This window comes from Nerophis lumbriciformis, linkage group LG04 (assembly GCF_033978685.3).
Source record: "Nerophis lumbriciformis linkage group LG04, RoL_Nlum_v2.1, whole genome shotgun sequence".
Taxonomy (NCBI): Eukaryota; Metazoa; Chordata; class Actinopteri; order Syngnathiformes; family Syngnathidae; genus Nerophis; species Nerophis lumbriciformis.
Window position 1 is genome coordinate 37128108 of NC_084551.2, and position 20852 is coordinate 37148959.

A 20852-nucleotide genomic window follows, 5' to 3' on the forward strand; every position below is an offset into this window, starting at 1 on the left:
CACAGTAAGTTTCCTGGCACCCTGCATGTGTGTGTAGTAAATAAATTGCACAGCTGCAGAAGGCAAAGCGCTCCAGAGACTCATCAACGCCTCCCTTCGATGACAGATACCACACATGGTGTTTGAGGAAAGCCAAAACCATCTTCAGAGCTCCATCACACATCAACTGTCTGAACAAATGTGTGGGACAATATATCGTCCAGCAAAATGTGGCATAAATACAGTATACTGCATATCCATTTTCAGTCGTAGATATAAGAAGTTTAAAAACACTTTTCACCCAAGAGCAACAACTGCCCTGAGCTAGGAATAATACTCTTATTTGCACTGCTTTAAAAAAAAAAAATGTCATGTATGATCCATATTTGCACTGCTTTATATCGTTTATACTACCTATTTGCCCATACTGAAAGTGAAAAAAAGAAAATAGATTTGAGAGTTTTGTCTTTTTTTGTAGCTTATCTTATTTATGCTCAGTGGCCTAGTGGTTAGTGTCTGCCCTGAGATCAGTAGGTTGTGAGTTCAAACACCGGCCGAGTCATACCAAAGACTATAAAAATGGGACCCATTACCTCCCTGCTTGGCATTCAGCATCAAGGGTTGGAATTGGGGGTTAAATCACCAAAATTGATTCCCGGGCGCGGCCACCGCTGCTGCTAACTGCTCCCCTCACCTCCCAGGGGGTGATCAAGGGTGATGGGTCAAATGCAGAGAATCATTTTGCCACACCTAGTGTGTGTGTGTGACAATCATGGGTACTTTATCTGTGTTATTTGCTGTAAGCTTGCGGCGTGACCTCGGGATGCAGAGAAGGGAAGGCAACGTGCATGTAAAAAATATTTATTGAAGAAAAAAAGCGTCATTGTAACGCTTCGTTCATGTCAATAGATTTGGTTCGTTTGTGAATATCACAACCCTTCAGTGTTTTGATCAAGTTTGATACTCTAACATTTAACGATGTAGAACAAATACAAATACAACTAAACTAAGAACCAACAGAAGAAAGTTGATTTACAGTTGTAGTCATAATTTGCATTTTTTTTTAACTCACACATCTTCTTTTCTTTAAGTTTATGGATTTCAATGCCTTGAAGTTGATAGTTCTGCTAATAATTAATGCAGGAACCATTTGTTTTGTATGTGTCTATTTAAAAAATAAATACATTACATTGTTCTGGCATGATACATGATACGTTTAATTTTCTTTTCACCATGCAAAGCTTACATCTGCATCGCATTGTATCGAATTGTAATGTTTTAAAAAGTATTGTTAGTTATCATAACCCATGTATCGAGATTCATATCAGATCACCATTTAAGGTAGAGATGCACAACCCTAATATATATACATATATATATATATATATATACCGATCTTTTGCGCCTGCCTCTGGTCTTTCTGTGCGGAGTTTGCATGTTCTCCCCGTGACTGCGTGGGTTCCCTCCGGGTACTCCGGCTTCCTCCCACCTCCAAAGACATGCACCTGGGGATAGGTTGATTGGCAACACTAAAAATTGGCCCTTGTGTGTGAATGTGAGTGTGAATGTTGTCTTTCTATCTGTGTTGGCCCTGTGATGAGGTGGTGACTTGTCCAGGGTCTAACCCCGCCTTCCTCCCGAATGCAGCTGGGATAGGCTCCATCACCCCCCGCGACCTTGAGAGGGACAAGCGTTAGAAAATGGATGAATGGATGGTTGTATTATTAGTTGTTTTATTATAATTGTACTGATTTGCAACAAGTTATTTCATCTATACATGTGTGTATATATATATATATATATATATATATATATATATATATATATATATATATATATATACGTCTATTTTTTTTTGTCTTGTCCCTCTCTTGTCCCCACAATTTTCCCATGCCCAAGAGCAAATATATCCAAATACAAATTAGGCAACAAGAGTATCTCACACTTGTCTTATCGAAAATAAATCTGTACAGCTGATATGGACATCAACATAAACAATATGATTTTCCAAAACGGCTCGACATGAGAGATTTAAAAAATAAAGAAAAATAAATGAATACAATTTTTTTTTTTTTTTTTTTTTTTACTTTATTTATGTTTTTTTAAATTTTTTTTTTTTTTTTTTTACTTGGGACGTCCTGCGGGCCAGATTGTGGAAACTGGCGGGCTGGATCCGTTGTTTGGGGACCGCTGCAGTAGAATGATGAAAGATGGTTACTGTTCTGAGCAGGCAGACTGTTAGGACAGACCACGCCCCTCCGAGGATGCAACCAATCAGGAGGCCTCTGTGAGGGCCAAGGGCATGGGAGGAGGAAAATGGTTTATTGGCTCACCAGCAGCTTTTCTCGTCTGTGCTGTGGAGGAGAAGCAGGAGAGCACACACACATTACACACACACATGCACACACACGTATGCACAGGTACGCGGTCACTGCATCCTGCGACTTGAAACAAAAGAAACTTTGTGCCAATTCACACAAAGCAAGAGATAGAAATGACGGAGTGACTTTGAACGCATCACTTTTTTCCTGCGGAGACAACAGCGTCGGACTATGAGGAAGCTTCCCACTCCAAACAACCATTTTTTTCTTTTACAACTTTTTGTCCTATTTGACTCATTTGGAGAGCTGGCTTTTTGGATGAGACCCCGCTAGTTTGGACTTTGACATATTTTTCGTGCGGTGGCAGGAACGATCGTTGATAGGCAAAGTCTCGGAGGATTTTGGAGACAGAAAATATGGCAACACTTCTCATCTGCGGGTTTATTCTACTCAAGGTAAAACCCTCCTTAAATCACTGCAATTAGTTTTATAATAGCCAAAACATATTTAACACACTACTGACTTTGATTACATGCATTATTTGGTCATTTTTTTCTATATGTAGTATAATACAGGGACAATAATATTACTTTAATGTCATTCACAATCTGATTTTTTACATTAACTTCTTGTCTGATGCGTAGAATGTAGAGTATAGAAGTTTCTCAGTGCCACACTCCCTGCAAACACACACTCTCTCTCACACACACACACACGCACCAAAGAGTTTTCATGTTGGAAAAATGTGTGCAACTTTTTTTTTCGGGGGCTTGGAGGGCGGGGGGTGTCTAGTGTATTCAACTGTAAAAAAAAAAAGAAGAAAAAAAGAAGCCACTTTTCCACTCACATGACACTTTTTTCATGCCACCAGCAAAGTTATTTTTCTTCATAAAAGTCAGGAATATATGCAAGGGGGCTCATTAAAGTTGCAGTTATAGTTGATTGCATATTATTATCATTATTATTAGGTCAAGATGAGTCTAGGTCCTACAGCCTCAGGCATCCTGCCATCCAACACCCCCCCTGGGGCTTGTAGTCATGTCTCAACATTCTCCCCAGTGAAAACACTTGTGTTACATCAAAGTCTAACTCTATATACAAACTGCATTTTGTTGTCTTGAAGAATGCTATATACGTGTCATACTTTATTAGGGACTGCAATGTCCCTTTGGCACAGAGGACCCTATTGTAATTGTAAGGTTTTATTATTATTATTCCGCCGCCTCTTTGAGCTGTCATTTGAAACAAAAACCTCTATGTAGGTCTGACTTAGACCTAGATTTCATACATTGACATTCCTTCAGCAAAAATCAACAGGAAGTTGGCAATTCCCCCTTCAAAACAAAAGTTTGAGATTGTGATGTATCATGTTGTATACTTGCATGTTCGAAATAAACTCAAACTGAACTGAACTGAACTGAAAGTTTTGTAAAAACAGTCACTTTTGCCTCCTTGAGCTGTAATTTGACCCCCTTAACATGCGTCAAAACTCACCAAACTGGACACACACATCAGGACTGGCAAAAATTGCGATCTAATAACAAAACCCAACCCCAAAACTCAAAATTGCGCCCCCCAGGAAGAAAACACAGACATAACTGCTCCTAGGAAGACAAGTCAGACAAAACTGCCTGTAACTTTCAGTAGGAATGTCTTAGAGACATGAACCTTTATGTAGGTCTCACTTAGACCTACATTTCATATATTGACAACCCCCAGCAAAAATCAACAGGAAGTTTGCAATTCCCCCTTCAAAACAAAAGTTTTGTAAAAACCGGTCACCTTTTTTCAAACATTATCTCCTCTGAGCGCGTTTGTCGTGTCGGCTTCAAACTAGCACATTGAACCCTTCTGATTAAAAGTTGACCAAAGAGTTTTAATTACTGCTCCGGTTTGGATTTTATGTGCCGTCAAAGTCGGTCCCGTCCATCATTGCTTGCAGCTTTAATTGTTATTTTTATCATTAAAGTACCGTTTTGTTTTGACTTTCAACTTCTATACCGTGTATTAACTTTTTTTTCTGTACTATTTCACATATTTATATAACATTATATGTTTACTACGTGTAGTATGCATTCCAGGCCAGTAGTGGGCGATGTCTCTTTAGAAAACAGTGTACAATGCAAAGCAACTGCTCGCGGAAGTCTTTTAAAATGCTCCACTTCTTCATGTGAGTGACAACTTCGGTCAATGTTTATCCGCTGGACACGGACTTTATAAAGTAAATGTATATTCTGATGTTAATAGCAACGCTTTTACGACATTCGCCATTGGCATATTTTTGCTTTTCGTCTGGGAAGTGTTTTTAAAACACGCTTCGCCGTCTTCTCGTGACGTACGAATGAACAATTTGGTGTTTAATTTGTTTCTACACATTAGCTATAAAGTAAATGTACTTTATCGCCGGATACGCGTTTTTAGCCATATTGCCATCGTTTTGGTGATGACGACCAGGAAACAACAATTATGGCGCATGCGCACATAGGACAACGTATTTCTTAAAATGTATGCCAGTTTTTAAACGTTTGTTCCAAAATTATAAGACACATCAGAGTTTAGATTTGTGATACTTAGGGCATATCATTGTGAAAATATGCCCCGCCTTTAGGGATTTCCAGAGTGAAGCATTTACCCTTATTTTCTCCCAAATTGTGGCCTATATAAAGCGCGAGTATTTATTACGTTGAACATTTAAACAACTCCCCAAGGCGGATGGGATTGGAAATTTCAACCACAGAACGACACTTGAAAAATGATGAGCGTCTCTCCGGTTTGATTTACCATCTTACTTTGCACAGCATCCATCCTTTAATTTGTCCCTCATGCTCCCTGTATATGTACTAATGACAGTAATCAACATTGGGGGCGAGGGGGGTTGTGAAGGCTAGACTCCATCACCCGCCTCCTTTCCTGCCAAGACTAGGCAGGCCTTCTCTGCTGAAAGAGCCTTGTCTAGTCCGCCACAGAATGAGTGGGTCAACGTGTCCGTGTGGAGGAAGAAAGAGTGCATCCTTTTGTGAGTTTATTTTCACGCAGATTAGATTAACTCTGGAAAGGCCATCACAGGTGCTAAAAGAAAGTCACTTCAAAGGCCACAAAAATGTTTTAGTGGCGAGAAAGCAAGGATTGAAGGGTGTGTGTGTGTGTGTGTGTGTGTGTGTGTGTGTGTGTGTGTGTGTGTGTGTTCTTGTACTTCTACCCTTCTTGAGACATCAACAAGGAAAAGTACCTTCCATATGAGGAACGGTGAACAAGTTAGGACCAAAATCATGGTCCCAATACAGAAAACCATTGCATCTAATAGAGAGCCAAATACTAGAGTCTGTGAACATTGCTCCAAAGTCAGGATTTTTGGTTGATTTAATGTGCATACAAAAGTAAACATTGACAGGTGCAAATGCAGCGATATATGATAAAACAAGACGGCAGCTAAAGAAGAACTTCCCTATTCATCCCTGAAAAAAAACAGCCAGGTGAACAGCTGATTTTACGACTTACGGTGCGGACGTAAGTAGAGATGCCGATAAATGCTTTAAAATGTAATATCGGAAATGATCGGTATCGTTTTTTTATTATCGGTATCGTTTTTTGTTTTTGTTTTTTAAATTAAATCAACATAAAACACTTACCCACTTGCACCAACCCAAAAAACCTCCCTCCCCCATTTACACTCATTCACACTCATTCACACAAATTATTAATATTCTGGTTCCTACGTTATATATCAATATATATCAATACAGTCTGCAAGGGATACAGTCCGTAAGCACACATGATTGTGCGTGCTGGTGGTCCACTAATAGTCAGAGGTGGGTAGTAACGCGCTACATTTACTCCGTTACATCTACTTGAGTAACTTTTGGGATAAATTGTACTTCTAAGAGTAGTTTTAATGCAACATACTTTTACTTTTACTTAAGTATATTTATAGAGAAGGAACGCTACTTTTACTCCGCTACTTTTATCTACATTCAGCTCGCTACTCGCTACTAATTTTTATCGATCTGTTAATGCACGCTTTGTTTGTTTTGGTCTGTCAGACAGACCTTCAAAGTGCCTGCCTTACTGGTGACGTTTCACTTCGTTCCACCAATCAGATGCAGTCACTGGTGACGTTGGACCAATCAAACAGAGACAGGTGGTCACATGACCTGACTTAAACAAGTTGAAAAACTTATTGGGGTGTTACCATTTAGTGGTCAATTGTACGGAATGTGTATTGTACTGTGCAATCTAATAATAAAAGTTCCAATCAATCAATCAAAAGTGTGAAGGAAAAAATATACTTTTTTTTATTTCAACCGTACATCCCGTCAAAAGCCTCAAGACTGACCGCACATGAGGACGTTCCTGTCTTCACAATAAAAGTGCCGCTCCATCGCGCCTGCGCTTTCAAAACAAGAGTCTCCGAAAGCCAGCGCAAACAAGCTAGCAAGCTACGGAGTTTGACGCCAATATATTTCTTGTAAAGTGTATAAAAACGAATATGGAAGCTGGACAAATAGGATGCCAAAAACCCACCACTTTCATGTGGTATTAGACAGAAAGGAGGAACTTTTCTTCTCCTCCATTTGAAAATGTGGACATTATCATCACTACTGTCTGATTACAATCAATGCAAGTCATCAGAATCAGGTAATACACCAACTTATATTCTAGTCTTCATTAAAGAAAGGAATCTATATGTTAAACATGCATGTATATTCATTAAAACACCTTTAACATGTAAACAAAAACAGCAAAATAAATACATATAAATGATATACTGTATATATCAATGTATATGTATGTATATATATATATATATATATATATATATATATATATATGAGTGTGTATGTTACTCATCAGTTACTCAGTACTTGAGTAGTTTTTTCACAACATACTTTTTACTTTTACTCAAGTAAATATTTGGGTGACTACTCCTTACTTTTACTTGAGTAATAAATCTCTAAAGTAACAGTACTCTTACCGTACTTGAGTACAATTTCTGGCTACTCTACCCACCTCTGCTAATAGTACTAACCTTTAACAGTTAATTTTACTCATTTTCATTAATTACTAGTTTCTATGTAACTGTTTGTATATTGTTTTACTTTCTTTTTTATTCAAGAAAATGTTTTTAATTTATTTATCCTATTTTATTTTATTTTATTTTTTAACAGTTAATTTTACTCATTTTCATTAATTACTAGTTTCTATGTAACTGTTTGTATATTGTTTTACTTTCTTTTTTATTCAAGAAAATGTTTTTAATTTATATATCTTATTTTATTTTATTTTATTTTTTTAAAAGTACCTTACCTTCACCATACCTGGTTGTCCAAATGAGACATAATGATGAGTTAATTCCACGACTGTATAGAGTTGGACAATATCGGAATATCGGATATAGGCAAAAAGCCATTATCGGACATCCTTAGACGTAAGACAACTCGCGTCCTATATGTGACTATAGAATGAACAAATACACTACTGTACTAAGACTATAGTGGCCATTAGCAGTTAGTTTCTACAGCTGGGTTGACCAAAGTGCGGCACAGGGGCCATCTGTGGTCCGTGACTCGTTTGTCATCGGCCTTAAGCACATTACAAAAAAAAAAAATATTTGCATAGTATGTATATATTATTAATGTTGTAAATACAAATCTGTATATATCTAGAAAGGGTGGTCCTAAAAAGGGAGGCATTTTTTGGAGGTCTCAAGAAGGTAAGGAGTACAAGAGTGTGTGTGTGTGTGTGTGTGTGTGTGTGTGTGTGTGTGTGTGTGTGTGTGTGTGTGTGTGTGTGTGTGTGTTGACTGAGTGACTCCGGCAGCCGTGCAGTAGAGAGAGCCCCTCATTGAAAGCGCTTCTCCTCCTCGGTGGTCCGTCTATTCCCAGTGGGGAATCCCTTCCAGATTGCAACTTCTTATAGACCCCTAATGGGGGGAAAAAGGAACTGTGGTCCCCATTGCGTCCTTTTAACTCCTGACTTTCTTGCCTTAAAGGCAGCAGATAAACATCAACGTGCTTCAGTGCATGCACAGCCTCCTTGAAATGTGCACTTTTTAATAGCAGTTCACTGCTTGATGTTTATCTGTTTTGAGATGCTTGGAGAGTATGCAGCGGGGACTTGCTTTCTTCTTCTTAAGACAGAGAAACTCTTAAGTGATTGTCAGACACGTAATCGATATCATTACAAAATGTGCTCGAGGAAACGTTAGATTTTTTTTTCCTTCTTTGTTGTAAGAACTGGAAGTTGCAAAGCAAGGTTGGTTACATGAACAAAGGCACTCACTCTCTGGTAACCGAACAACGCAGGAAGTGGTCCCTGATCAGTGGTAGTGACACGCAGAGGTGGGTAGAGTAGCCAGAAATTGTACTCAAGTAAGAGTACTGTTACTTTAGAGATTTATTACTCAAGTAAAAGTAAGGAGTAGTCACCCAAATATTTACTTGAGTAAAAGTAAAAAGTATGTTGTAAAAAAACTACTCAAGTACTGAGTAACTGATGAGTAACATATACACACATATCATATATATATATATATATATATATATACACACACACACATATATACATATATATACACACACATATATATATATATATATATATGTATATATATATATATATATATATATATATATATATATATATATATATATATATATATATATATATATACATACATTGATATATACAGTATATAATTTTTTTTTTTTTTTTTTGCCGTTTTTGTTTACATGTTAATAGTGTTTTAATGAATATACATGCATGTTTAACACATATAGATTCCTTTCTTTCATGAAGACAAGAATATAAGTTGGTGTATTACCTGATTGTGATGACTTGCATTGATTGGAATCAGACAGTAGTGATGACAAACGTCCACGTTTTCAAATGGAGGAGAAAAAAAGTTCCTCCTTTCTGTCTAATACCACATGAAAGTGGTTGGTTTTTGGCATCTTATATGTCCAGCTTCCATATTCGTTTGTATACACTTTACAAGAAATACATTGGCGGCAAACTCCGTAGCTTGCTAGCTTGTTTGCGCAGGCTTTCGGAGACTCTTATTTTGAAAGCGCAGGCGCGATGGAGCGTCACTTTTATTGTGAAGACAGGAACTGTGCAGTCAGTCTTTAGGCTTTTGACGGGGTGTACGGTTGAAATAAAAAATGGTCTTTTTTCCTTCACACTTTTGATTGATTGATTGGAACTTGTATTAGTAGATTGCACAGTACAGTACATATTCCGTACAATTGACCACTAAATGGTAACACCCCAATAAGTTTTTCAACTTGTTTAAGTCAGATCATGTGACCCCTGGCTCTGTTTGATTGGTCCAACGTCACCAGTGACTGCATCTGATTGGTGGAACGGAGTGAACGTCACCAGTGACTGTATTTGTTGAAACGCAGGCACTATGAAGGTCTGTCTGACAGACCAAAACAAACAAAGCGTGCATTAACAGATCGATAAAAATTAGTAGCGAGTAGCGAGCTGAATGTAGATAAAAGTAGCGGAGTAAAAGTAGCGTTTCTTCTCTATAAATATACTCAAGTAAAAGTAAAAGTATGTTGCATTAAAACTACTCTTAGAAGTACAATTTATCCCAAAAGTTACTCAAGTAGATGTAACGGAGTAAATGTAGCGCGTTACTACCCACCTCTGGTGACACGCTTACAGTTCAGTCAAGTTCGATTATGCCATCTAAAAATGAGTGCGACAGATTGTGGATAAAGCAGGAAAAGTCACCTCGGCAGTATGGCAGTAGTCAGACCAAAGCGGTCTGTAAATTATGCAAGGCGCTCGTCCCCAGCAAGACTGGTGATACCACACCACCTTAGCCGCCCGCGCTCACCCTTTAGAGCACAGCCGTAACTTCCTGGCACTAAACCTGCAGAAAATATTTTTCCCCAGGTTTCTATGATTACATTTCCACACACTATTTTGTTAAATTTTTTAAGCATTTCTTACATATTTCTTATTTGTGCACCTTAATTTTAAGAGGTTATTGTTTAGTGTTCAATCTTATTTTAGAATATTTTTTTACATTGATTATTTGTGTTTTCCATGGTTGTGTTGACATTTCCTTTTCTTTCTGTCTTGATAGCTGAGGGAATTGTAATTAGAGGAAGGTTACATTTCTGGTCCATATAGGTCATAAGAAATATCAATAATTATTAGGGATGTAACGATGTCAAAATCTCACGGTACAATATTGTCACGGAATTAGGCCAAAGTACGATATCATTGTGATTAGAGATGTCCGACCGATAAATGCGTTAAAATGTAATATCGGAAATTATCGGTATCGTTTTTTTTATATCGGTATCGTTTTTTTTTGTTTGTTTTTTAATTAAATCAACATAAAAAACACAAGATACATTAGTGCACCAACCCAAAAAACCTTCCTCCCCCATTCCACTCATTCACACTCATTCACACAAAAGGGTTGTTTCTTTCTGTTATTAATATTCTGGTTCCTACATTATATATCAATACAGTCTGCAAGGGATACAGTCCGTAAGCACACATGATTGTGCGTGCTGCTGGTCCACTAATAGTACTAACCTTTAACAGTTCATTTTACTCATTTTCATTAATTACTAGTTTCTATGTAACTGTTTTTATATTGTTTTACTTTCTTTTTTATTCAAGAAAATGTTTTTAATTTATTTATCTTATTTTATTTTATATATTTTTTTAAAAAGTACCTTATCTTCACCATACCTGGTTGTGCAAATTAGGCATAATAATGTGTTAATTCCACGACTGTATATCTCGGTTGATATCGGTATCGGTTGATATCGGTATCGGTAATTCAAGAGTTGGACAATATTGGAATATCGGATATCGGCAAAAAGCCATTATCGGACATCCCTAATTGTGATGTATGTCGTCGTCATCCACACACACGCACACACTCACACACAAAGTCACAGGCTAATCATGTTTGTAAAAACTAACTGAAGTGCACTTACTATAACTGTAAAGTTACGTGACCATCTACTGGACGGATTTGTGCAATTTATCATCGATTGTCTTAACAATTAGTCGAAATAATGGGATTATGGAGCATAAACATAATCAGTAGCTCTAATTTAGCCATCTGCTTTAAATTCATTTTAAGATATTTTTGGCATGTACTTAGATTTATTTACACTGTAACTGCTGCTCATTCGGCTGGTACAAAAACAAAAATAACTATTAAACTTTTGTCCATGAAAACGCAAGGACAGGCAAAGTGTTGACCACAAAAAAGCATCATAGTTTATGAGAACAAAGGGCAGTAAAACATTGCAGCAATAAAAAACAAACACCAAAGTTATCTAACCTGATAAAAAAAAGCAAAAAAACAAGCATATTGTGATGGTGTTTTTTAAAAGCTGCACATCTGTATATTATTGATTAGCTCCTGATATTTTAGCAATCTACCAGACTCAATTAATTCTGAATATTTTAGCTATCAAATGGATTGTATATTTATTATTTTGTGATCTCAGCGCCATGGTGCCTAACATTTGTGTGTGTGTTTGTGTGACTGAGGTTTGTTATTGTGCTGACGCTGCTTCACACCTGAACGTCCTAACAAATTAAAAAGTACTTGAATTGATTTAGACCAGTGGTTCTTAACCTTGTTGGAGGTACCGAACCCCACCAGTTTCATATGCGCATTCACCAAACCCTTCTTTAGTGAAACTTCTTTCTTTCTTTTTTTCAAATTCAAGACAAAGTTATATGTTTTTTTTTTACTGGCGCACAAAATGAACCGTGCATGAACATCATCACCTTGTTCAAAGAACAAAACCAACACAGTGCATGAACTCACAACTAATTACACACCTGCAAATCAGATGGAACATTAGAGGGAACATTGTTTGAGGGCATCCATAAAACGCCGATAGGGAGAAGTTTTTACTTACACGATGATTCGGATGTGTCTTGACCTCCGTGGCGGAGGCTCCGCCGAACCCCTAGGGTTCGATTGAACCCAGGTTAAGAACCACTGATTTAGACAAAGTTTAGCTGACGGACTTTGGCTGAAATGACAGGTAAATCTATTTTTCCACACAACTTTCTGTTACACTTAGCTAGCAAGGCAACAAGTTAACTATCTTGCCGAGTTGAGATTGCATCATATATATGCTTACGCTTCAAATGCTTTAAACCAGGGGTCACCAACGCGGTGCCCGCGGGCACCAAGTAGCCCGTAAGGACCAGATGAGTAGCCCGCTGGCCTGTTCTAAAAATAGCTCAAATAGCAGCACTTACCAGTGAGCTGCCTCTATTTTTTAAATTTTATTTATTTACTAGCAAGCTGGTCTCGCTTTGCTTGACATTTTTAATTCTAAGAGAGACAAAACTCAAATAGAATTTGAAAATCCAAGAAAATATTTCAAAGACTTGGTCTTCACTAACTGACAAAGAAACAGATAACAGATTTGGTGTCCAGTTCAAAGTGTGACATGATTTATTCAAAAATTTGAGAGTTGACTTTTGTATTTTACATGAGTTATTAGTTAAAATGGGATATTGTGATTTCCCAAGACTGTCTTAGAAGTGGTCATTTGAAAATGTTCAATTTGAAAAATGTGCACTTAGAGAAAATATAAAAATAAAGTGCTGCATATCGATATTTATCTGTTTCTATATATATTTATTGTGAGAAATCATTAAGATGATCAGTGTTTCCACAAAGATAAATATCATTAATTATTAATAATAACATAGAGTTAAAGGTAAATTGAGCAAATTGGCTATTTCTGGCAATTTATTTAAGTGTGTATCAAACTGGTAGCCCTTCACATTAATCAGTACCCAAGACGTAGCTCTTGTTTTCAAAAAGGTTGGTGACCCCTGCTTTACATGTTTTCCCATGCCATGTTGTAGTGAGCGGACGCACTGACTGGCTTCCTTCTGGGAAAAAACACGAGTGATGACATCACCGACCATCGTCCACTAAGAATTTGTCGGCGATGCATTTTGGTTGCACCCCTAACAACAAGCCAACAGTACGAATCAGTGTAGTGAAATTGGGAGATGATCAGATAGCTCTAAAATCCTTCTCTGGCGGACCGCCACAAGTACATGCATGGATGGTAAACCCTGGTGGAAGCACTACTCTGTATTCACTGTAAAACATATATGGGTAATACAAATGCAATACCACCGTCTTCCGGATCCTCCTTTTGATGGAAATACAACAAACATCTGTACTGCATTATGTTTTTGCCCAGTTTAATTGAACTTTGAATTAGCTCATAATGTCTCAGCTGTGCATAAATAAGGTTGCATGCTCATCTCATGTTTGGAAGTCCTGCTGTTCAGCATTATCCACCATTCCTTTTATGAAGTGGATTATGTCTTAGTTGCCAGTGTGCAGCACAGATGAGTGCTCCCACTGTGGATAGACGCCATACTTCCTTTTGCACAGTGTTAGTGCCAGGTCCTTTTGCCAGCGGCTGCTCTGCACTGATTCTGACCTCCAGGCAGGCCCCCCAAAAAAGTTCACTCAAGCCATGTGAAAACAGAGCTGCCATCTTTAAATATTTATCAAAGTTAAGATTTAAGTGACGTTAAATCTGCAAGTGGGGCTCTGTTTTCCCTGGTGCAAACCTAGTCTTGGTCTGGCAAATCCAAACATCTTACTGGTTCCTGCCGGATGCCGCCACCCCCGCACCCAAGTACGTCTGATCTGGGTTTTGTGGCTGGCGCTTCAGATATCATCAGGCTCCTCTGAAAGGCCTACACTCAGCCCGGGTGTTGTTTTTGGATGGAGGCAAGCCCCCAATTCTAAACGGTTTCTCCAGTAATATCAGCGCTGAGCCTTCTGGGATTACGGCACAAAGTGTGCACACACAGGTCGGTCCACGTTCTCGTTCAGACATCAGAGACAAAGAGAGTCATCAGTGGGTTGTTTAGCTGTTACGTTTCCCCTTTAGGTTAGTTGTTAGACATCTGTTTGCTCTCGTCAGCCCCCCCCGAGGCACAGTGGGCCAATCTGCCTTTAAGTGGGTGCATGTTTAAGATGCCTGAAGAAGGGGAGCAGTGAAATCGTGAGCCTCATCCACACACCTGCAGGGCTCTTGGACACTTCAAAGGACTCTTCCCCCAGACAGACACTTGCATGCTGGGTAGCTGCGCTTAACCGACACCCTCGCCCCGGGCTGGAAGTGTCCTCTTGATATGCCCCCCCCACATGTCTCTCTCTGGAAAACCCCCGCCATTGTCATTCGCTCGCAGTGGGCTGGAGGTGTCAGAGCTCCTTTCCTTCCTCCTCTTCCTTCTCCCCCTCTTGTTCTTTGCAGCGCTCCAAAGCCATCTGATTAAAGCCAGCCTCTGCTGTCAGGCGCCAAACCCCGCTGCACAATCCGTTAGGAATGTCTGATCTATCCCTCCTGTCATAACTCATGCTGGGCTCTCCATTACCCACTTGTAGATAAAGGCTCGGAGCACTTTAAGGGGGCCAAAACCGTGGCAGATGGAAAGATTAAGAAGGGTGGAAAAGACCCAGTTCTAGTCACCCACTGCCCTGCTTTTTTGTTCTACACAAGTGGGATGTGTGCCATTTCCCACCTGTGGGCCGAGGGCAAAAACACACGTTAAGACATTGCTTGTGTGCATGTGAAGATCCAAATATGCAAAGTAGGGTTGGGAGATAAGGCTGAAAACTGTTTATGCTTTAGGGCAGAGGTCAATCAATCAATCAATCAATGTTTATTTATACAGCCCTAAATCACAAGTGTCTCAAAGGGCTGCACAAGCCACAACGACATCCTCGGTACAGAGCCCACTTAAGGCAAGGAAAAACTCACCCCTGTGGGATGTCAATGTGAATGACTTTGAGAAACCTTGGAGAGGACCGCATATGTGGGAACCCCCCCCCCCCCCCCCCCCCTCCCCCCCCCTCTAGGGGAGACCGAATGCAATGGATGTCGAGTGGGTCTGACATAGTATTGTGAGAGTCCAGTCCATAGTGGATCCAACATAATAGTGAGAGTCCAGTCCATAGTGGGGCCAGCAGGAAACCGTCCTGAGCAGAGACGGGTCAGCAGCGCAGAGATGTTCCCAACCGATGCACAGGCTAGCGGTCCACCCCGGTCCCGACTCTGGACAGCCAGCACTTCATCCATGGCCACCAGACCTGTGTAACTCCCCCTCCACAAGGGAGAGGGGGGCAGAGGAGAAAAGAAAAGAAACGGCAGATCAACTGGTCTAAAAAGGGGGTCTATTTAAAGGCTAGAGTATACAAATGAGTTTTAAGATGGGACTTAAATGCTTCTACTGAGGTAGCATCTCTCACTGTCCCCAAACCTTTTGACCCGGGGGCCGCATTATATATATATATATATATATATATATATATATATATATATATATATATATATATACATACAGTATATATATATATATATATACATACAGTATATATATATATATATATATATATATATATATATATATATATATATATATATGTATATATATATATATAAATATGTATGTATGTATGTATGCTCATCAACATTATGTATATATATATATATATATATATATATATATATATATATATATATATATATATATATATATATATATACATAATGTTGATAAGCATTTTTATTCATTCATTTATTTCAACTATTTTCCCTAAAATACGCATTGAGGTTATATAATGTTCTTTTAATCCGATTAGTAAAATAGCTGCTGCTCAACTTCTAAGTAGTGTGAACAATAATCACATTTTCACGCCATTTTTTATTCTTTTCAGGTCGTCTTCGGGGACGCTTGTGCTAGCGGACAGTTTAGCGAATCAGGCCAGTGCTGCAGTTTGTGTCCTGCAGGCTTTGGAGTGTCGGCTGAGTGTGGAAAAGAGGACACCAAATGCACACCATGTCCACAGGGTGAGCAATTATCTCCTAACTTTACCTCACCAATATAGAATACCTGTCTAATTGTTGTCTTTGTCCATGCAAGAGGCACATGTCAGACTAACGCCGCCGGTGTCGTCTTCCCCCCAGGGACTTTTTCCTCTTCGGAAGACCTCGGGCGTTGCCTCCCGTGCTCGCAGTGCCCGTACGGCGTCCCCACGTTGGTGTCCTGCTCGGCTGCTGAAGACACACAATGCGAATGCGATAGCGGCTTCTTCTACCTGCGATCTTTCAGAGTGTGCGCACCTTGTTCAAAATGCAACCGTGGCCAGGGGGCGGGACAGCAATGCGGCCCCAAGGGGGACACGCTGTGCATGGCTTGCGGCCGCGGAACCTTCTCTGAAGAACACCACAGCACCAAGCCGTGCCAGACCTGCACACAGTGCACAGACAGCGAGGTGGAGATCCGGGCCTGCATGCCCAACTCGGACACACTCTGCATGGGTAAGTTGTTGAGGAAATGCAGAGAATATATTTTTGAAATGCCATATAGTAGATGGGATGTATAAAAACCCTGTTTCCGTATAAATAATGATAAATGATGAGTTGGGAAATTGTGTTAGATGTAAATATAAACGAAATACAATGATTTGCAAATCATTTTCAACCCATATTCAGTTGAATATGCTACAAAAACAACATATTTGATGTTCAAACTGATAAACTTTTTTTTTTTTGCAAATAATTATTAACTTTAGAATTTGATGCCAGCAACACGTGACAAAGAAGTTGGGAAAGGTGGCAAGAAATACTAATAAAGTTGAGGAATGCTCATCAAACACTTATTTGGAACATCCCACAGGTGAACAGGCAAATTGGAACAGGTGGGTGCCATGATTGGGTATAAAAGTAGATTCCATGAAATGCTCAGTCATCCACAAACAAGGATGGGGCGAGGGTCACCACTTTGTCAACAAATGCGTGAGCAAATTGTTGAACAGTTTAAGAAGAACCTTTCTCAAGCAGCTATTGCAAGGAATTTAGGGATTTCACCATCTACGGTCCGTAATATCATCAAAGGGTTCAGAGAATCTGGAGAAATCACTGCACGTAAGCAGCTAAGCCCGTGACCTTCGATCCCTCAGGCTGTACTGCATCAACAAGCGACATCAGTGTGTAAATGATATCACCACATGGGCTCAGGAACACTTCAGAAACCCACTGTCAGTAACTACAGTTGGTCGCTACATCTGTAAGTGCAAGTTAAAACTCTCCTATGCAAGGCGAAAACCATTTATCAACAACACCCAGAAACGCTGTTGGCTTCGCTGGGCCTGAGCTCATCTAAGATGGACTGATACAAAGTGGAAAAGTGTTCTGTGGTCTGACGAGTCCACATTTCAAATTGTTTTTGGAAACTGTGGACGTCGTGTCCTCCGGACCAAAGAGGAAAAGAACCATCCGGATTGTTATAGGCGCAAAGTTAAAAAGCCAGCATGGATAACTTACACATCTGTGAAGGTGCCATTAATACTGAAAGGTACATACAGGTTTTGGAACAACATATGTTGCCATCCAAGCAACGTTGCCATGGACGCCCCTGCTTATTTCAGCAAGACAATGCCAAGCCACGTGTTACATCAACGTGGCTTCATAGTAAAAGAGTGCGGGTACTAGACTGGCCTGCCTGTAGTCCAGACCTGTCTCCCATTGAAAATGTGTGGCGCATTATGAAGCCTAAAATACCACAACGGAAACCCCCGGGCTGTTGAACAACTTAAGCTGTACATCAAGCAAGAATGGGAAAGAATTCCACCTGAGAAGCTTAAAAAATGTGTCTCCTCAGTTCCCAAACGTTTACTGAGTGTTGTTAAAAGGAAAGGCCATGTAACACAGTGGTGAACATGCCCTTTCCCAACTACTTTGGCACGTGTTGCAGCCATGAAATTCTAAGTTAATTATTATTTGCAAAAAAAAAAATAAGTTTATGAGTTTGAACATCAAATATCTTGTCTTTGTAGTGCATTCAATTGAATATGGGTTGAAAAGGATTTGCAAATCATTGTATTCCGTTTATATTTACATCTAACACAATTTCCCAACTCATATGGAAACGGGGTTTGTAGATATGATGTATGCATTCATAGTGCTTTTACACAGTACATTTGTTGAAACTTAACTACAGCGCCTCTGCTGGTTCCTGCCAAGTATTGCACATCATTTGACCTCAATGGCCCCGACACGTGGTAGAAAATGGATGGATGCATGGGCTTCCAGACAAGATTAGGGCCGCAACGATTGATTGATTAAATGGATTCATTTGATAAGAAAAAAAGCTTTGGCTTATATTCCATGGTTTAGAGCAGGGGTGCCCATTAGGTTGATCGCAAGCATTGAGAAAATAGACCTAAAAATTACGGATCATCTATCTTCACTATGACGTCACTTGATTGACCTTCACAGGACCCGAGGATCTTGTGAGATGACGCTGGCTGCTCCGAGCTCATTGTTAAGAAAAAACGACCGGCAGGAAGGCGAGAAACACTTTTTATTTTAACAGACCCTCGCGGCGTACCTGCTGTCACAACCGTAAAGACGGACCGCACAGTTCTTGACAATGAAAGCGCTGCTCCATCCTGCCTGCGCTAACAAAATAAGAGTCTCAGAAAGCTACCCACACATGCTAGCAAGCTACGGTGTTTGCTGTCAATGTATTTCTTGTAAAGTGTATAAAAACGAATATAGAAGCTCGACAAATAAGATGCCAAAAACAACCACTTTCATGTGGAATTGAACATTTTTCTACTCCATTCAAAAATGTGGAAGTTATCAGCACTAAATGCAAGTTATCAGAATCAAGTAATACACCAACTTATATTCTTGTCTTCATTGATTGATTGAGACTTTTATCAGTAGATTGCACAGTACAGTACATATTCCGTACAATTGACCACTAAATGGTAACACCCGAATAAGTTTTTCATCTTGTTGAAGTCGGGGTACACGTTAATCAAGTCATGGTAGTGAAAGAAAGGACTCTATATGTGTTAAACCTGCTTGTATTTTCATTAAACACCTTTAACATGATGTTAACAAAAAACGTCTCTTTCATAAATAAGTAAATATAAATGATAAATAAATAGATGTATATGTATACAACTATTATATATGTATATCATATATATGTACATACATATATATTCATGAGGTAGATCACCTCGACTTTGTCATTTGAAAAGTAGCTCGTTTGCTGAAAAAGTGTGGTTTAGAGTGTAACATGAGAAATTAATAATATCTCTAATATTAATGCATACAAGTGCAATTTCAATGTTGATGGTGTGCATTTAATAGAAAAAAATGAAGGTTATGGCAAGCAAAAAAAAATGTTGCCATAACCAACAACAACAACAAAAGGAACCCTAAAATATGCATTAGGGATATAAAGTGTTTCCCCACAACAGGGATACATCGTGGCTGCAGTGCTGATTCAAAAAGTTAAACAAAAAAAGTATTAAAAGTAACACAAAAGTGCCACACACAGTCCCAAAGGGGTTTAAACCAAAAGGTAGAAAAAAAACAAGGCTTTTTTCCATCAAAAGTTCAGGAACTTTTAAGGTTCTGGAACCTTCAGTTCCTGAAACTAAAGCTGTGTGGTTCGTGTTTCCACCGCATTTCGCATTTCATGGTAGTTTATACAAATCAAGCTGATGACGAATGGATGAGTGGTATGGTATATTTATACTCTGATGATATAATAATATGCAAATCAATATGATTTCAAAACAAAGTATCAGATTTTACATCAAAAATCAGGCTTTTGTCCACAGTGTCCAACAGTCAGAAAGTCGTCCCTCAGTAAATTATGAATTCATGAGGGTCGGGCGATTCCATTTTCATTTCAGGTGTAAATACCAATATATAAATAATAAATGTACATACAACATACAACGTTTTAGAAAACGCCCCCAACTGTATTCAACCAATCAGCGGCCGACCCCTCTAAGGTTCCTGGGAACTTTCAAAATCCCACCTCGCTACTAAGAACTAAAAATGTACTTTTTGACCTCAGAGCCCAACTCTTCCACTGTTTTTTATGTATTTATTTATTATTATTATTATTACCTGTGGGTACAAATAAAGAAATCAAATCTAATCTAATGTAAAGGGGGGGACCCACTCAATAATTACCTTTGAATTAATAATCTCACTCTTGATTTTAGTCATATTTAATCATTATATCTAACTTACTTGCAGTTTAACAGAATAAATAAACCTTGTCAAATGATATGAACGCATGTGTTAATCACAAAGCTTATTTTCAAGGCTTTGGTAAGGCTGATTACAAAATTAAATACTAATAAAATATACTGCAAAAAAAGGGACTCATAAAAACTGATGGATACATTTTCATACAATTAGACGCTATTACAATAAATACATTCTATCTAAATTAATAGGTTTCCTAAATAAACTGTCAATAAAATTAAAGTGCAAATGAAAATACAGTGCCACTACTTAAGTCATAATTTTTGCGCCGAAGAAACTTCTCTACGACAAGGGGGAAACATTAAAGAACAAAAAAGAACATAAAAGAGCACACAGTTGCTTCAACCAGCTTCTGCTTCAGCAGCGCCATTTTTCATATAGCAACAAAAGTAAAACGCAATGAAAAACTAAAAATATGTACTTTATA

The 20852-nt window shown here is 38.8% G+C and overlaps 1 protein-coding gene across 1 annotated transcript in view; it reads left to right on the forward strand.

Annotated features, from left to right (window-relative positions):
• Positions 1–2348: 2348 nt before the first annotated feature.
• nradd (neurotrophin receptor associated death domain) overlaps positions 2349–20852 on the forward strand; it is a 37656-nt gene continuing 19152 nt past the window's right edge. Inside the window, exons 1-3 of the mRNA XM_061954382.2 lie at positions 2349–2755; positions 16060–16192; positions 16310–16663. Coding sequence (XP_061810366.1) covers positions 2717–2755; positions 16060–16192; positions 16310–16663 — 526 coding nt within the window. The 5' untranslated portion in view covers positions 2349–2716. The remainder of the gene's footprint in view (positions 2756–16059; positions 16193–16309; positions 16664–20852) is intronic.